Source organism: Bos indicus x Bos taurus, chromosome 3 (genome assembly GCF_003369695.1).
Source record: "Bos indicus x Bos taurus breed Angus x Brahman F1 hybrid chromosome 3, Bos_hybrid_MaternalHap_v2.0, whole genome shotgun sequence".
Taxonomy (NCBI): Eukaryota; Metazoa; Chordata; class Mammalia; order Artiodactyla; family Bovidae; genus Bos; species Bos indicus x Bos taurus.
The window spans coordinates 92,864,081-92,878,915 of NC_040078.1; the positions used below are offsets into that span (position 1 = coordinate 92,864,081).

General features: G+C 56.1%; 1 protein-coding gene across 1 annotated transcript in view; it reads left to right on the forward strand.

Moving 5' to 3' along the window:
- GLIS1 (GLIS family zinc finger 1) overlaps positions 1-7,897 on the forward strand; it is a 259,538-nt gene extending 251,641 nt beyond the window's left edge. Inside the window, exons 7-10 of the mRNA XM_027537194.1 lie at positions 66-222; positions 5,558-5,736; positions 6,335-6,502; positions 7,398-7,897. Of these exons, the coding sequence (XP_027392995.1) occupies positions 66-222; positions 5,558-5,736; positions 6,335-6,502; positions 7,398-7,555 (662 nt within the window). The 3' untranslated portion in view covers positions 7,556-7,897. The remainder of the gene's footprint in view (positions 1-65; positions 223-5,557; positions 5,737-6,334; positions 6,503-7,397) is intronic.
- Positions 7,898-14,835: the final 6,938 nt, after the last annotated feature.

Consider the following 14,835-nt stretch of genomic DNA (forward strand, 5'->3'; position numbering starts at 1 on the left):
GGGGTGACCACAGCCATCTCTAGGGAGCGGCCAAAGTCCAGTGATAATTGTTTGCTTCCCTGCAGGCATGTATCCTGGCTCCATCACCCCCCATAATGGGCTGGCAGCAAGCATCCTGCCCTCTATGCATGATGTCCCTTCCAGGCACCACCCACTGGACGCCACCACCAGTTCCCACCACCATCTGTCCCCTCTGCCCACGGCTGAGAGCACCCGGGATGGGTATGTATAGCAAGCCAGTCCTCCTCTGGGACAGCAGATGGGCACCTGCATGGGTGGCAGGTGAGGGCAGGCGTCCTGCACACTAAATGGTTGTTACTGATAATGAAAGTAGCCAGCATTTATGCAGCACCTACTGTGTGTACCAGATACTCACTGGGCACGATTTCCTCCTTGCCTCATAGACATCCTAGCTGGTGGATGATATCATGGGGCTTCCTGGCACCTCACCTCGTGCCCCCTTGCCTCCCCAGTGGGGGTGGCCCCGGGAAGGTGCTGCATCCCCCCTACCCCTGACCCTGACCCAGACCCTGTGGGCTGGGCTGCTGCACCCAAGCCTTCTTGGGAGCCTCACCCTGACTTCTCTTTGGCTTATACTCTGTGTTTGGTGAGCAGATTATTTGCCCCTACTGCCCACTCCATAGATGCCCACCTAGGCCTTGTCCCCACTTCTGGCCCTGCAGCCGTGACCACTGGCCGGGGCTGTCCAGAAAGCTTTACTGCAGGACCCCTGCAGGAAGGGGGCCTTTTCCTCCATACAATGTGGTTCCCTTTGTGGTCACTTAATCGTCTAGAAATGAAGAATGTATTAATTGTTGGCTTCAGCAATACGTGAACTATGAACTTCCAGATGTTCAAGCTGGTTTTAGAAAAGGCAGAGGAACCAGAGATCAAATTGCCAACACCTGCTGGATCATTGAAAAAGCAAGAGAGTTCCAGGAAAACATCTATTTCTGCTTTATTGACTATGCCAAAGCCTTTGACTGTGTGGATCACAATAAACTGTGGAAAATTCTGAAAGAGATGGGAATACCAGACCACCTGATCTGCCTCTTGAGAAACCTATATGCAGGTCAGGAAGCAACAGTTAGAACTGGACATGGAACAACAGATTGGTTCCAGATAAGAAAAGGAGTACATCAAGGCTGTATATTGTCACCCTGCTTATTTAACTTATATGCAGAGTACATCATGAGAAACACTGGGCTGGAAGAAGCACAAGCTGGAATCAAGATTGCCGGGAGAAATATCAGTAACCTCAGATATGCAGATGACACCACCCTTATGGCAGAAAGTGAAGAGAAACTCAAAAGCCTCTTGATGAAAGTGAAAGAGGAGAGTGAAAAAGTTGGCTTAAAGCTCAACATTCAGAAAATGAAGATCATGGCATCTGGTCCCATCACTTCATGGCAAATGGATGGGGAAACAGTGGAAGCAGTGTCAGACTTTATTTTTGGGGGCTCCAAAATCATTGCAGATAGTGACTGCAGCCATGAAATTAAAAGACGCTTACTCCTTGGAAGGAAAGTTATGCCCAACCTAGACAGCATATTAAAAAAAGCAGAGACATTACCTTGCCGACAAAAGGTCCATCTAGTCAAAGCTATGGTTTTTCCAGTGATCATGTATGGATGTGAGAGTTGGACTGTGAAGAAAGCTGAGCGCCGAAGAATTGATGCTTTTGAACTGAGGTGTTGGAGAAGACTCTTGAGAGTCCCTTGGACTGCAAGGAGATCCAACCAGTCCATCCTAAAGGAGATCAGTCCTGGGTGTTCATTGGGAAGACTGATGCTGAAGCTGAAACTAATACTTTGGCCACCTCATGTGAAGAGTTGACTCATTGGAAAAGACTCTGATGCTGGGAGGGATTGGGGGCAGGAGGAGAAGGGGATGACAGAGGATGAGATGGCTGGATGGCATCACTGACTCAATGGATGTGAGTCTGAGTGAACTCCAGGAGTTGGTGATGGACAGGGAGGCCTGGCGTGCTGTGGTTCATGGGGTCACAAAGTGTCGGACACGACTGAGCAACTGAACTGAACTGACTGAATCCTTGGGAAATCTTTTCCTTGCAAATGAGTAGAGGGAAGCCTCACAGCCCTTCCCCCTACCCTTCCTGCTACTTTTGCTCATCACCAGCAGGACTTGAGCAAACTTGTCCCCCGAAGCCTGATCCCATCACCTTCCTCCTTCCCTGTCCTTCCTTTTCAAGGTCAAAGCCTTGGCTTTGGCCTTGGCCTGCTTGTTCCTGGGGCCGCTGGCCTGCGTTCATCACCCAGTTTGTTGTCCAGGGCTTCTCCTGCTACTCACTCACCTGTTCTCTCAGTGTCCGTTGCTGATGCCCTGGTATGGGGCCACTGATTCCCGCAGCCCTGGTGAAGCTCCCTGTGATAGACCTACAGGGATTTCCCACACTGGGCAAGTAACTCTCTGGGAAGAAAGAAGAGGCTGTGGAAAGCCGGAGAAGAACCCAGTGCAGTGGGGGAATATGTCAGGGAGGGCTTCTGGGAGGTGATGCTATGTCGGGCCTCCAAGGTTAAGTAGAAGTGGAGAGGTTGGGAGGAAGGGCAGGTGTGGTGAGAGCTCAGTGTGTTCTGGAAGCTGCACCTTCATGTGGGGTGACCTCAGGAGAGAGGTCACCAGGGCCAGACCACAAGGCCTGTGACAGGACTTGTCTGCAAGGTGTTGAGCAGTGAGCAAGTCAGGTTTGGGAATGAGAAGACACAGCTTGCGGTGTGGGGCTGGACTGCAGTGTCCACAGAGAGTGGATGGCAGCCCAAGCCAGCGCCGGTGGGAGGGAGGAGGGACCCCCAGCAGGCGAGAGTCCCATGGAGTGAGCGGGACTTGAGGACAGTCTGGCTGGGTGGGGAGAGGAGAGCTTGTCAGAGCTGAACCCGTGGGCGTGCAGGGAGTGCCCTAGGTGTTCATGGAGCAGGGAAGTCTGGCTGTGACGCCAAAGAGCCACAAAGAGGCAGCCTGACGGAGTACCAAGGGGAACCCAGAAAATCAAGTCTTCCTGGAGCCTTAGTCTGCTCTTCTGTAAAATGGGCGTTAGAATACCCTTCTCTGTGGAAGTGGTGAGGGTCAGGTGCACATGCCTGATACTGTGTGTGTCAGCTGGTACAGGCTCCATGGACACCAACCTCCTGTCCCTCCCTCACCCACCCACCCACCGGCTCAGGCCACCTGCTCACCCAGCCCCCAGACATCTCCAACCAAAGACAAATAAACCACAGAAGCCTTTCCCCACTCGGGCCTGCTCACTCTGCTCCACCTCATTCATCACCTGCCTGCTGCCTGCGTAAGTGCCCATCAGGAATTCCTGCAGTGAGAGGCAGAGTGATGACAAGACTGAGACGGGACCCCCAGCCCGCCTGGCCACCCGCGCCTGCGGGAGCGACAGGCAAGCCATCCCCACCAGCCAGGCGCCCAGGCTCCCCCGGGGCTGCCTGAGAGAAGGGCCCTCATGCCTGACACCAGGACCGGGCCCAGCTTGAATGGGTTTCTTTTTTCAGCCCCTGAGAAGAGGAGAGGAAGGGGGGAAAGCCTTCAGCCTCCTTTTCCTGCCAAAGTCAACAAGGAAGGCCACTCGTGGCTCCCTGGCGGTTTGCTGGGACGTTAAATAGCTTGACAGAATTATCTGATTCACTCAAAAATATGCTAAGAGGGCCTGACTTCATGACCAAATTTATTTACCCTGGCTCAGAGAAGACGCCCAATAGGGTGGGTTTTTTTTTTTTTTTCCCTCCCCAGCCATGTACGAAGTATGAAGCCCTCGTCTGCCAGGCCAGTGAGGTTTTTATTAATTTTTATAGGTTCCAATTGAAGCAAAAATATTTGATTTAGGGATCATTTGCATGACTCAGAAGAGGCGCTCCAGACGATCCTTTTTCCTTTAGAGTTCAGGTAGAGGGGTAGAACCTCAGCCTCCCTGTCCATTCGGAGAGAGTCGTGTTCTGTTTAATTTCACTGGCTGTGAAGGTGGCAAATGTGAATTTATGGCAGGTTTGAGACAGGAAAAACAAACTTTGAAAATGCATGTTTTTTCCCCTTCAGATCTGGTTCTCCTTAAGTCTGCAGTGCTGTTAATCTCTGGATTTTGTAGTTGAGTGATTCAGAAACCCATTTGTTAGTATTTATCAGCTGTTTGCTGTGTGCCAGGCCTGGTGCTGAGCAGGGAGTGACTGAGAAGACCGGGCCTGGCCCTCCCCGCGGGGTCTATCCCAACAGAGGGGATGGACAGGAAGTAGGGGCAAAGCTGGAGTGTGGGTGCCACCATGGGGTTGGCATAAGATGGGAGGGTACCACGCAGCAGGCTGGAGGGAGGAGGAGCCACCCTCCTGGCCACGCCTGGGCTCAGCCTCAGCCCGGAGAACTGGTTTTGAGGACACATGGCTTGTACACCGCCCTCCACAGTTTATAGAGCACAGTTGTAGACCCACTTGATGACCCTGTGAGAACAGGCTTAGAAATATTAATGATGGTGATAATGGCGGTTAACTCATGGAGCCTTGAAGAAGATCATTTCATTAACTTCAGGAGGCTGGCCTTACCTCCAGTGTCTCAGATCCTGGCCTGGGGACCAGGGTCCCGATGTGGAGGCCCTCCTCTGCTGTCTTCAGCGCACTCACAGGGGTGTGCGTCCCAGACATTGGAATGACGACAGTGCAGCGTCACCACAGGGGCAGTGACAGCAGGAGGCCCATGTTAGAGAGGGCAGATGGGGACCCTGCAGAGCTACAGATGTGAAGACCACCAACCTCTCCCCAGATCTCCTTTCTCCGTTTTGAGAAAGACACTGATCTGTCATGCTTCCTCGAGTCTTAGAGGGTGGGCAGGGACAGCATGGCTAGCCTGGAGAGGTTACATGGAGCTACGGCAGTGAGTATATGGGGTATTCTAACATGAACAGTCCAACATAGCCATTAATGCAAAGAAGAAAATAAATACTCTGAACCTCCACACTCTCCGTTTTTCTGCAGTCATTGCACATAAGTAGTTCAGAGGCTATGAGCCTTCAGCCCAGGGTCCCCCTGACCCCAGGGTCATTGTGGTTCGTGTGAGCAGACCTCAAGGGCTCAGGAAGGCGGCTCAAGGAAGGGACCTGGTGTCCAGTGATGTGCAGCCTGGTTAGACATCCTGCTGGGGCTCAGCTGGATTCAGGGCTAACAACTGTTAGCCACTGTGGTCTTATTTCAGAATGTGAGTGTCCTTTAGGCTCTGTACAAAGGGAGGTGGTGAGTCCCCCATCACAGGATGTATGCAAGTGGAGGAGAGATGGCGAGAGATGTAGACAGAAAATCCATAAAAGTACACCATGCAAGAGACTAAAGGCCAACTTGGACAACAGGCCTAACTGCTGGTTTTCCTTCCTTCATCTTGATGATAATGCTGATGATTCACGGAGTGGCTAAGAATGTTTCTGACATCATACTGATGCTGTGTCTACATTGCTTTATTTAATCTTACGCTCACCAGAACCCATGAGGTCAGTGCTGTGTGTCTGGGACTAACTCGGACAACCTCTATGAACCTTGGCTGTCTCTCTTCTCTCCAGGTTGGGACCTGGCCTCCTCTCGCCCATGGTCAGTCCACTGAAGGGGCTTGGGCCACCCCCACTGCCACCATCCTCCCAGAGCCATTCTCCAGGGGGCCAGCCCTTTCCCACGCTCCCCAGCAAGCCGCCCTACCCGCCCTTTCAGAGCCCTCCACCCCAGCCTCTGCCCAGCCCTCAAGGTAAGCTCTGGTCAGGATGGAGGGGGCCCTTTCCAGATAACCCAGTGACTCCTGCTCAGGCTGCATGAGAGGAAGGAGACACTGGCCCACAGGGTGGCAGTCAGGTACCTGGAATGATGGCTGGCACCGAGGGTTGTGGCTGGCACTGAGGGCCACACTGGGAGAAGGTGAGAGACAGGTGACCCGGTTTGCCTCACAGGGGGGTCTCTTCCAGGAGCAAATTTGTCATGAGCGGTGAAGAAGAGTTTGTCCCATCCACCGGGCATCAAAGGGATCATCGTGGGTAGCAGTGGCTGGGGGTGGGGCGGCTGGCTCTTTGGAGGAACTGTGAGTGACGGGGTATCTTAGAAAGGCACGGAGGACCCAGGGTCCCTGCCCTCCGAGCACTGCTGGCAGGTGCAGCCACGTGACAGTGCTTTGCCCAGCTCGCTCCAGGGTAGGACCCCGGCACCTCCTCTGGCCTGGGGCTCTCTCCTCCCATTCACACCCACCAGGCCACAGGCCAGTGCGGGAGGCTGAGCCGCACGGGGGGACGGCCCCCTCCTCCCTCTCTGGGCGTTTTCCCTCTGAATGCAGCCCCTGCCGCCTCCCCCTGCAGGCTACCAGGGCAGCTTCCACTCCATCCAGAATTGCTTCCCCTATGGTGACTGCTACCGGTCGGCCGAGCAGGCAGCCAGTGGGGATGGACTGGCGGGGGAGGCCCATGGCTTCAACCCCCTGCGGCCCAATGGCTATCATGGCCTTAGTGCACCTTTACCTGCCCCAGGTAAGCCTCTCCTGCCTGCCTCCTTCCCACTCCTGTGCTGTGTGCTTTGCGCATGTTGGGATGGAGAACCCAGGGAGAGGGGAGGGCTGCACACAGCCCAGGTGGAATCGGGCCCAGAGCACAGGGCCTGGTCCGAGTAAGAGCATCAGAAGCAGGGTACGGAAATTCCCAGATCAGCCTCAGGGCTCAGATCCAGCTGGAAGCTACAAGGACTGGGCAGGATGGGGGGCACCAGCCAAAGGGGAGACTGGTACCCAGTCCCAAGGCCCTTTGGGCAACTGTGGGCGTGCAGCAGGGGGTGGAGGGATGGGCACCAAGGCACAGCTGAGCACACACAAACCTGTGGGTCATCTGCATGTGAGCCTGTGTGTCCCTGCTCACACACACACATGCTCCCAGGTGTGCACATGTCTTCCTTCTCCACGTGTTTGTGGGGCGAGTCTGTGTGGGCACGTGTATGCATGTGCGTGTAGGGCCAGCACGGGTGCTTCCTGGCAGTGTGAGCGCCCTGTGTGTGTAAGGAACTCCCTGACACGTGTGCTCCACATCGCGTTTGTGCTGACGTTCACACCCGCTCTGTGCACACATGTCCTCCTCCTGTGATCCCTCCTTTGTGTGTGTGCACACATGTGAGTGCATGGTTGTGTATTAGCAAGTTTGGGCCATTTCGTATGAAGGTGCTTGTGTGCAGGTGTGTGGCTGTGTGTTTAAGAACAGTATACTGTTCTGTGACATGGACACATGTCACACACGTACACCAGAGGCAGGTGTGAGCCTCACCAAGGGTGTACTGGGGGTGGGCGGGAGCGGGGGAACACGGACGGGTGTGTTCTGTTTGCTCGCATGTGGATTGGTGCGAGTTCTCCAGCCTGGACCCTGTCCCCCACATCCACAGGCTACGAGGCCCTGGCCGAGGCCCCATGTCCCACCACGATGCCACCACAGTCATCTGAGGACGTCGTGTCCAGCGGCCCCGAGGACTGCGGCTTCTTTCCTAATGGGGCTTTTGACCACTGCCTGAGTCACATCCCTTCCATCTACACAGACACCTGAACGCTGCCTATACCTGCCCGCCCTCCACTGCCGATGCTACCCTCCCACCTGCTGGCTGTTCCCACCTTCGGGGCAGCCAGCCGGAGCAGCCAGGCCACTGCTCCCCAGAACGCGGCCGGGTCTGGCCACGAGTGAGCCTCTAAGCCCCAGCCAGGCGCTCAGAGGTGCCCGTCAGGATCCGTGACCTGTGACATCCCTTGACTGTGTCTTTCCTCTTGTCTCCCCAATGGTTTTGAAATCACAGACCTCGTGTATATAAATTGTACAGAACTTGTTTTCCATTCCCCTGCCAGTTTTATATTTTTGGTTTTACAAGAAAAACATTAAAAACTGGAAATGAGACTTGGGGGCTGCTTTGTGATTCAGCCTAGAGGCTGAGACCAGGAGAGCGGTGGAGGAGGGCGTAACAGGGCAGGGTGCGGAGCCCAGCTCGGTCCCTGGCTTCTGTGTGTGGGAACCCCGTCACATGGTCCCGCCACGTGCTGTGGGCCTTACGGACACCAGCACTGGTCCCAGGACGTCAATGAAAGGCAAAAGCTCTTGCCCGCTGGCAGGCAAGCAGACCAAGGCTGGGATTGAAATTGGAATTCCAATATGACCCAGACCTTTGCTCTCTGCACTGACTCCTCGGTTGGTGGAAAAACACACTTCACTTCTGAGGCTGGCTTTAGGTAAACAGGCAAGGCCTTCCAGGGACAGAGCCCGGACAGCCCCGGCAGGCAAGGGGCAGAGAGGCAGGGCCCCTGAAGACGGAAGTGCGGAGAACCTCCTTTGTACACAGAGCCCCGTGCTTCCTGAGTAGCTCGGGAGGATGGGGAGAGGAGGCCAACTCTGAGTGCACCAAGGCTCCTTTCCTACAAGGCTGCCGCCCTCCGCTGCTTGCCTCCCTCCCTCCCCACAGCCCGGGCCTGTGCTGGTGTCTGAACAGTGTCCTGTGTCTCACCACGTCACCCTGAAGGTCACCTGGTTTAAAAAAAAAAAAATCCTCAAGGAAAATTTTTGCCTTGTCACTGCTGAAGTGAAGTGAAGCAAAGGAGGTCATGCTTACTGAGCACCCACTGTGTGCAGGGCTCTCCTCCACCCCACACCACCCGTGCTCTGGGAAACAGCCCCGTGGAGGGTCTTTCTATCCCAGTTTAGGTGAGAGGAGCAGCTGGGATCTAAACCCAGGTCAAAAGGACGCCATGCTTTCATACTGCATGGTTAGTTTAGGCTAAGCAGGATTCAAAGATCCAGTCAACCTCTTCTTTATTAAGAAGAGCAGTAACTAGGATTCAGAGGGGCCACCCAACCAAGTTGGGCAGAACCCGTGATGCGTGGCCGATCCCGCCCCATAATCCATGGGGGCTTGTGACAGCTGCTCTGCACTGGCCTGCGTGTGCTTCCTGGGTCAGCTCATTCACACCAGATGGACGCTCTGCCTGCACTTGTCCAGGGCCGACCGATCTCTGGGGCTCCCTTGCTGCTGGCTCCTGGCTGTCCGCACCCCATGAGGAGCCTAGCATGGCAGGGAGGGGGAGGGTGTGCCCCTGAGACCCATGTCTTCCTGTGAAGGTCAAGGGCCTTCTCACACGGCCCACGTTCTCCCCTTCAGTCAAGGGCTGGTGCTGGAATCACTCCCACTCTCAGGAAAGTCAGGACACTGCACTGTCCTGACTTTGTTGCCTGACAGCCAGCTCACAGCCTTGTGTACCATCCCTGCGTGGAACCCTCCTCAGGTGCCCCAGACTGCAAGGGCCACGTGTTTACTGCCACAGCCAGACTGACAGTTCCTCCCGTTTTACAGATGCAGAGACTGAGGGACGGTGAAGGTAAGTCCCTTGTCCTCACAGTACAGCCAGCAGAAGTTAAGCTGGGATCCAAACCCAGGCCTCAGGCCCCAGAGCACATGCTCTCACCCCTCTGACCCCTCAAAGACTCAGGGTGACCTGGCCCCCTCCTCCTCTCCTGGCCCCAGTCTCCCGGAGGGCAGGCCAGTCCAAGCCCCTCACAGGGAGCTATGGGCCCGATGTCACTCATCACATTGGCATGTGTGATGGGGACCCAGGGCTCCTGACTCCCACCCAGGCTCCCCTCGCCCCCTCGTCCCATCCCCCACTGGGTTTGTGGAACTAATTAGGTCATGGCAAAAGGGATGCTCAGGAATCAATACTGCTTGTCATTGTGAGCACTTAATCCACTCCAGATAAGCAGAATTAAACTGTACAATGAGAACATATTTCTATTAATAATGAAAAGGGCCGAGCCGTGAGCAGGAGAACACACAGGGCGCTGGCAGTTGGATCCCATTTAATTTCAGAGAGATGGAGAGAGGGAGAAAAGGAGACAAAGGCAGGAGAAACAAAGGGCAGAGAGAGAGGACAGGACTGGAGAACAGGCGGGGGCCCAGAGCCAGTCGCCATGGGGCTCCGTAGGTCACAACTTTCGTGAGCTACCCTGAACAGGGATTGCTCCTCTCCCCTGCTGGGGTCTCCTCGGAGCCTCTGATCCTCCTCCTGGCATCATCAGGGGGACCCTCTGTCCTGATGCCTGAGACCTCAGGTTCCCTCCAGTTCTAAGGGTGCACAGCGGCAGGTGGGACCCCAGGGCAGAGCCCGCTGGGAGACTGGGCCTGAGCCCCTCCCTGGCCAGGGCTCTCTGCCTCCTTTATTTAGAAAACATCCGTGCCCCTCCTGAGCTCTGCCCCTGTGCCAGGGACTCGGCCTCAGAGGGGCACTGAGGGCATGGGGATTCCTGCCCCTGCGAGGAGGCACACCTGCTGCTCACCCCACACCCCCAGGAGGACCAGGGTCAGATGGAGGGCATGGTGCTTCTCACCTGGGGAGCCTCTCTGGGCAGTGGAGCTGAGTTAGCCCAGGGGTTCCCTAAGAAGAACCCAGAGTGCAGACCCACAGGCTTGCAGAGACAGTGACCGCACTGCCCTCCCCGCCCAGCCACGCAGACCGCCCGGCAGCCCTAGCCTTTGTCCAGGCCACGCTGAGACGGGCCACCTCCACGGCGCCTGGCCTCCGTCCCCATCAGGGGCCCTCTGGCCCCCATCTCCCTTTCCTGTGTCCTCCCCGCTCCCTCTCCCTGTCTTCCCATTTCTCCATAGCGTCCTTTCCCTCCCTCCCTCCTCCTCCAATTCTCTCCTTCCTCCCTTTCTCCACTCCTCCAAGTTCACTGCGTTTGCTTCTGTTTTTCCTCCATGCTCTTGTTCCCTCTCTCTTTAAGCTGTGAGGTCTGACCCCAGATAAGGAGGCTCTCTTCTCTCCCTATCCTCCTTCCTCACTCCTATCTGATTCTCTGTGGTCTAGGGGCCCAAGGGGACTTGCCCAAGGTGCAGAAGAGGGCTGAGAAGCAGGCCTAGAGGAGGTCAGTGGGAAGAGGTTTTGGGAGAGCGGCCAGTTGGGTTTTTCCCCCGAGTACTATTTTATGCAGCATTTATGTGTGTTTGGAGTGGGGTTGGTGGAGGGGTGTGGTGTTGACTCGGATCTCCCTGTCGGAAAGTGGACTCTCTCAGCCCTGTGCGCCAATGATTGTTTTCCTCTGCGATGGGAAGCCAGGCCCCAGCCGGTTGCTTCAAGCTTCTCTCACATTGTGTGTCTCCTGCCACGCTGTCCACATGGATGCCCCACAGTGGAAGTGAGGGGCGGCCTTCTCTGCCGGCCACTTCAGAGCTTCTGGGTCCCTCTGCCTGTGACTCCCCCTTCACTCACATTCAGGCCGCTGCCTGTTCCTAGCTCTCTCCATCCCAGGGCAGCCGGCAGGAGGCCCAGAACCGTGCAAGATGGAGCCTGTTTGGTTGAGTCCTAGGCAGCCAGACCCAGGCGGGCAGGAAGGAGTGCCCGTAGTGGGGGTGGCGACCCGGCCCCCTGCTGCTCTGCCACTGCAGCCCCAGCTGCCCTGTTTCTACCACCGGGACAGGAGCCCATGGCATTGACCCCCTCCTCAACCTGAATTCCACCTGCCAGGAGGGGTGAATTGGTTTCAGTATCTCCCCTTGTGCCCAGGGTCCCCTTGATGGTGGATGCATACTTGGATCTGTCCTCCAGGGACCGCCTCCCCCCGCCTCTCCATCCTCTGTTCCTGATGGCTCTTGTGGTCCCCCGTGACCCAGACCCTCAGGGCTGAGAGGGCCCCCTGAGATCCCCCACTCCACCCCAGCCCCACCTTCACAGATGTAGGAAGGACCAGACAGACTCCATTTCTGCAACCCTTTTCAGCCTCCATCCACACCCCCTAGTCCAGCCTAATGGGCATGGAGAATGGGGCTGCAGGCAAGGGAGGAGTTGGGGGATGTGCCAGGTTTGAACAGAGACGTTGCCTCCCACCTGCGCCCGTGGAGGAATGAGCTGGGGAAGGTCCCACTGGCACGTTCGCCCCCGAGGGCAGGTCCTGCCCTGTCCTCCGTGCTGACTGCCCAGCTCCTAGGGCAGCGCCGGGCACACAGAGGTGCTCAACCTATGTTTGTCACATACATCGGTGGAACAGAGATGGGAGCGAGGAAACACGAGCCTGTCTGCATAGAACCCTGTACACAGTAGGGCCACAGCAAGTACTTGTTAGGTCAACTGCCTGACCAACCCCTCATCTTCAAAATGAGGAGAGAGGCCCGGTGGGGATGTGATGTGTCCAAAGTGACAGAGAAGGTCAGTGACTGGCAAGGGAGAACCCCAGCCTCCTGGGTCCAGTCTGAGCTCTGTCCACACACCCTGCCAGAAAATCTGCTGCAGCCCATGCTTTATGGCTCCTATGGAGCTTGTGAGACACCAGCAAGTGCTCAGCAAGGTAAGTGCAATGGCCCCATGTTACAGAGGAAGGAAGTGAAGGAAGGAACATCCTTTACAGGGGAAGGGACTGAGGCTCAGAGAGGTGACTCACCCGAGGCTGCCAAGAGAGTCAGGCCAGGCAGAGTGGGGATCCCGGTGGGGATGCTGGGGGATGGCCTGAGGAGCTCTGGCACACGCCCCTCTGTGCCATCCAGAGGCGACCATTACGCTTTTACAAGTGTCGATTTATATACTTGCCTGGGTCGTCAGCCCTGCCAGGGATTTATAGGTTCCTAAGTGATCATGTCTCTGGGGAAAATGCAAACGGAAAGTGAACCGGGCAGGAGGTGCCAACCCTCATCAGCCTTGGGGCTGTGGAGCCAAAGCTCTTCTTTGATTTATTCCTGGGGCCCTGGGAGCAGTGGTGCGTCAGGATCAGTGAAGAGACGGCCTCAGTGCAGGGCTCCCTGCCTCCAAGGACACGCGTCCTGTCCGTGCAGGAGCAGGGTCATGCCTGAGCCCCCACAGGGTCATGGCTTGGATTTGGGTCTAGTGGGTGACTCAGGGCCAAGGAAGAACTGGAGTGGCCAGGTTTCAACGTAATTTTGGGAGAGGGGAGGTGTAGAGACGACGGAAATGGCTTCACCTTGAATTGAAGGTTAAGCTAGAGGAGGGTCCACTCCACTCTTCTCTGGGGCCTACTTTACTTTTCTTCTTCTTTGGCTATGCTTGAAATCTTCCAGAAAAGCACTGGTGCAGCCCCGGTGTGGCCAGGCAGCCTGGACAGGAACAGGAGGCAAGTCCAGGCTGGGGCCCTGATGGGGGTGGGGCTGGGGCCTGAGGTCATCTTCACTGGGTGACTGTCTTGTCACAGCAGGGGCCACGTTGGTGGCCCTGTGTTCCCAGTGCCCAGCACAGGACCTGGCCCACAGTTGGGATTTAATAAACACTTCTTAGGGGCCTCCCAGGTGGCTTAGCGGTACAGAATCTGCCTGCTAATGCAGGAGCCACAGGAGACGTGGGTTTGATCCCTGGGTTAGGAAGATTCCCTGGAGGAGGGCATGGTAATCCACTCCAGTATTCTTGCCTGGAAAATCCCATGGATAGAGGAGCATGGCAGGCTATAGTCCATGGGGTCATAAAGAGTTGGAGGCAACTGAGCGGCTGAGCACTCACATACACTTCTTTATTTGGGTTATTTGCCAATGACGTATAGCTCTGTGTGTGCAGAGCTCGGGCCAGGACAGGGAGAGGTCTGCTTACCTCATTTCTGACGGTGGCTGCAGGTGCTCGAGGTGTGCCTGGGAGCACAGGATGCTTGGGAGACCTTGGCTCCAACCCCAAAGCTCTCTAGGAGCCCTGGGGAGAGGGAGCTAGCTTGCTGGATACCCTCAAGCAGACTGGGATACCAGGAATGGAGCTGGGGGCTGACTTCAGATTGCTAAAAAGCCAAGCCCTTGAAAGCAGAAGGGACTACTTTGGGATGGACTGAGCTCCCCACCCCTGTGGGTGTGCAGGCAAGAATGTGCAGGAAGCTTTGAAGCCATCCTGGACTTCAAAGAGTCAAAGTCAAGGGCTGGACTGCACAAATTCAAAAGGCCCCTCTGGCCCTATTGGGCACTGTGGCAGCCACTGTCTCTTATCACATGGCAGCAGCAGGGCTGGCCACTCTGCATCGCTGTCCCTGCTGCTGGACTAAGGGCAGAGTGTGTCCAGGTGATTAATTGCACATTTGCAGGGAAAGCAGGCAGCCAAGGCTTGGGTTACTGACTAAATATTTTCTCAGAGGTTCAGGGCTGATAGGCCTCAGGTCCAGGACAGCAGGAAGGGGCTGCCAGGATGGGGCCTCTGCTGTCCACTCCCTCATGTTCCCCCACCAGGTAGCCGGGCATCAGGGAACTACACCTGGTCTGGAGGCTGCTGAGAAGGAGCAATGATGACCCAGGGACTGCAGGCTGAGCACACAAGTTTCTGTCGTCCTTTGGAGGCTTGAGGGCAGGCAGGCCGCAGATAGGGGAGCATCACATCAATGCCCCCACTTTCCAGATGGGGAAACTGAGGCTTTGAGGGGTCAGACTGGCCCCTCGGAGGTGAGGGATAGGCATGATTGACAAGAGGAGAAATTAAGTCCCAGAGAAGGAAAGGTTGTGCTTGAAACAGCTCAGCAAATCCCTGGCAGGGAGGCCAGAGCCTGACCCACCTATGCACCCAACAGCTCCCTCAGGAATGAGCCATTCAGGGGCAGCCAAGCCTTGGAGCAGCAGCAACAGGAGCTCAGAGAATTGTGGGTCACCGTGCTGCTCAGAGACTCAGCTTACCCGCCTGCATGACGCTTAGTGCTGGGCAGTCTCCTCCACTAACCTAACGGTGGGATCATCCCAGAGCCTCCAGTGGCTTCAGGGCCCAAGGGGGCTGGGGCCGCTGGTCCTGAGGTCATGCTGATGGTTGTCACTTAGCAGGAGCCGAGCACTGGCATTGCTTTACCTGTGTTGTCTGTTTAGTCTCCACGCAGCCCTGCCGGGAAGGTCC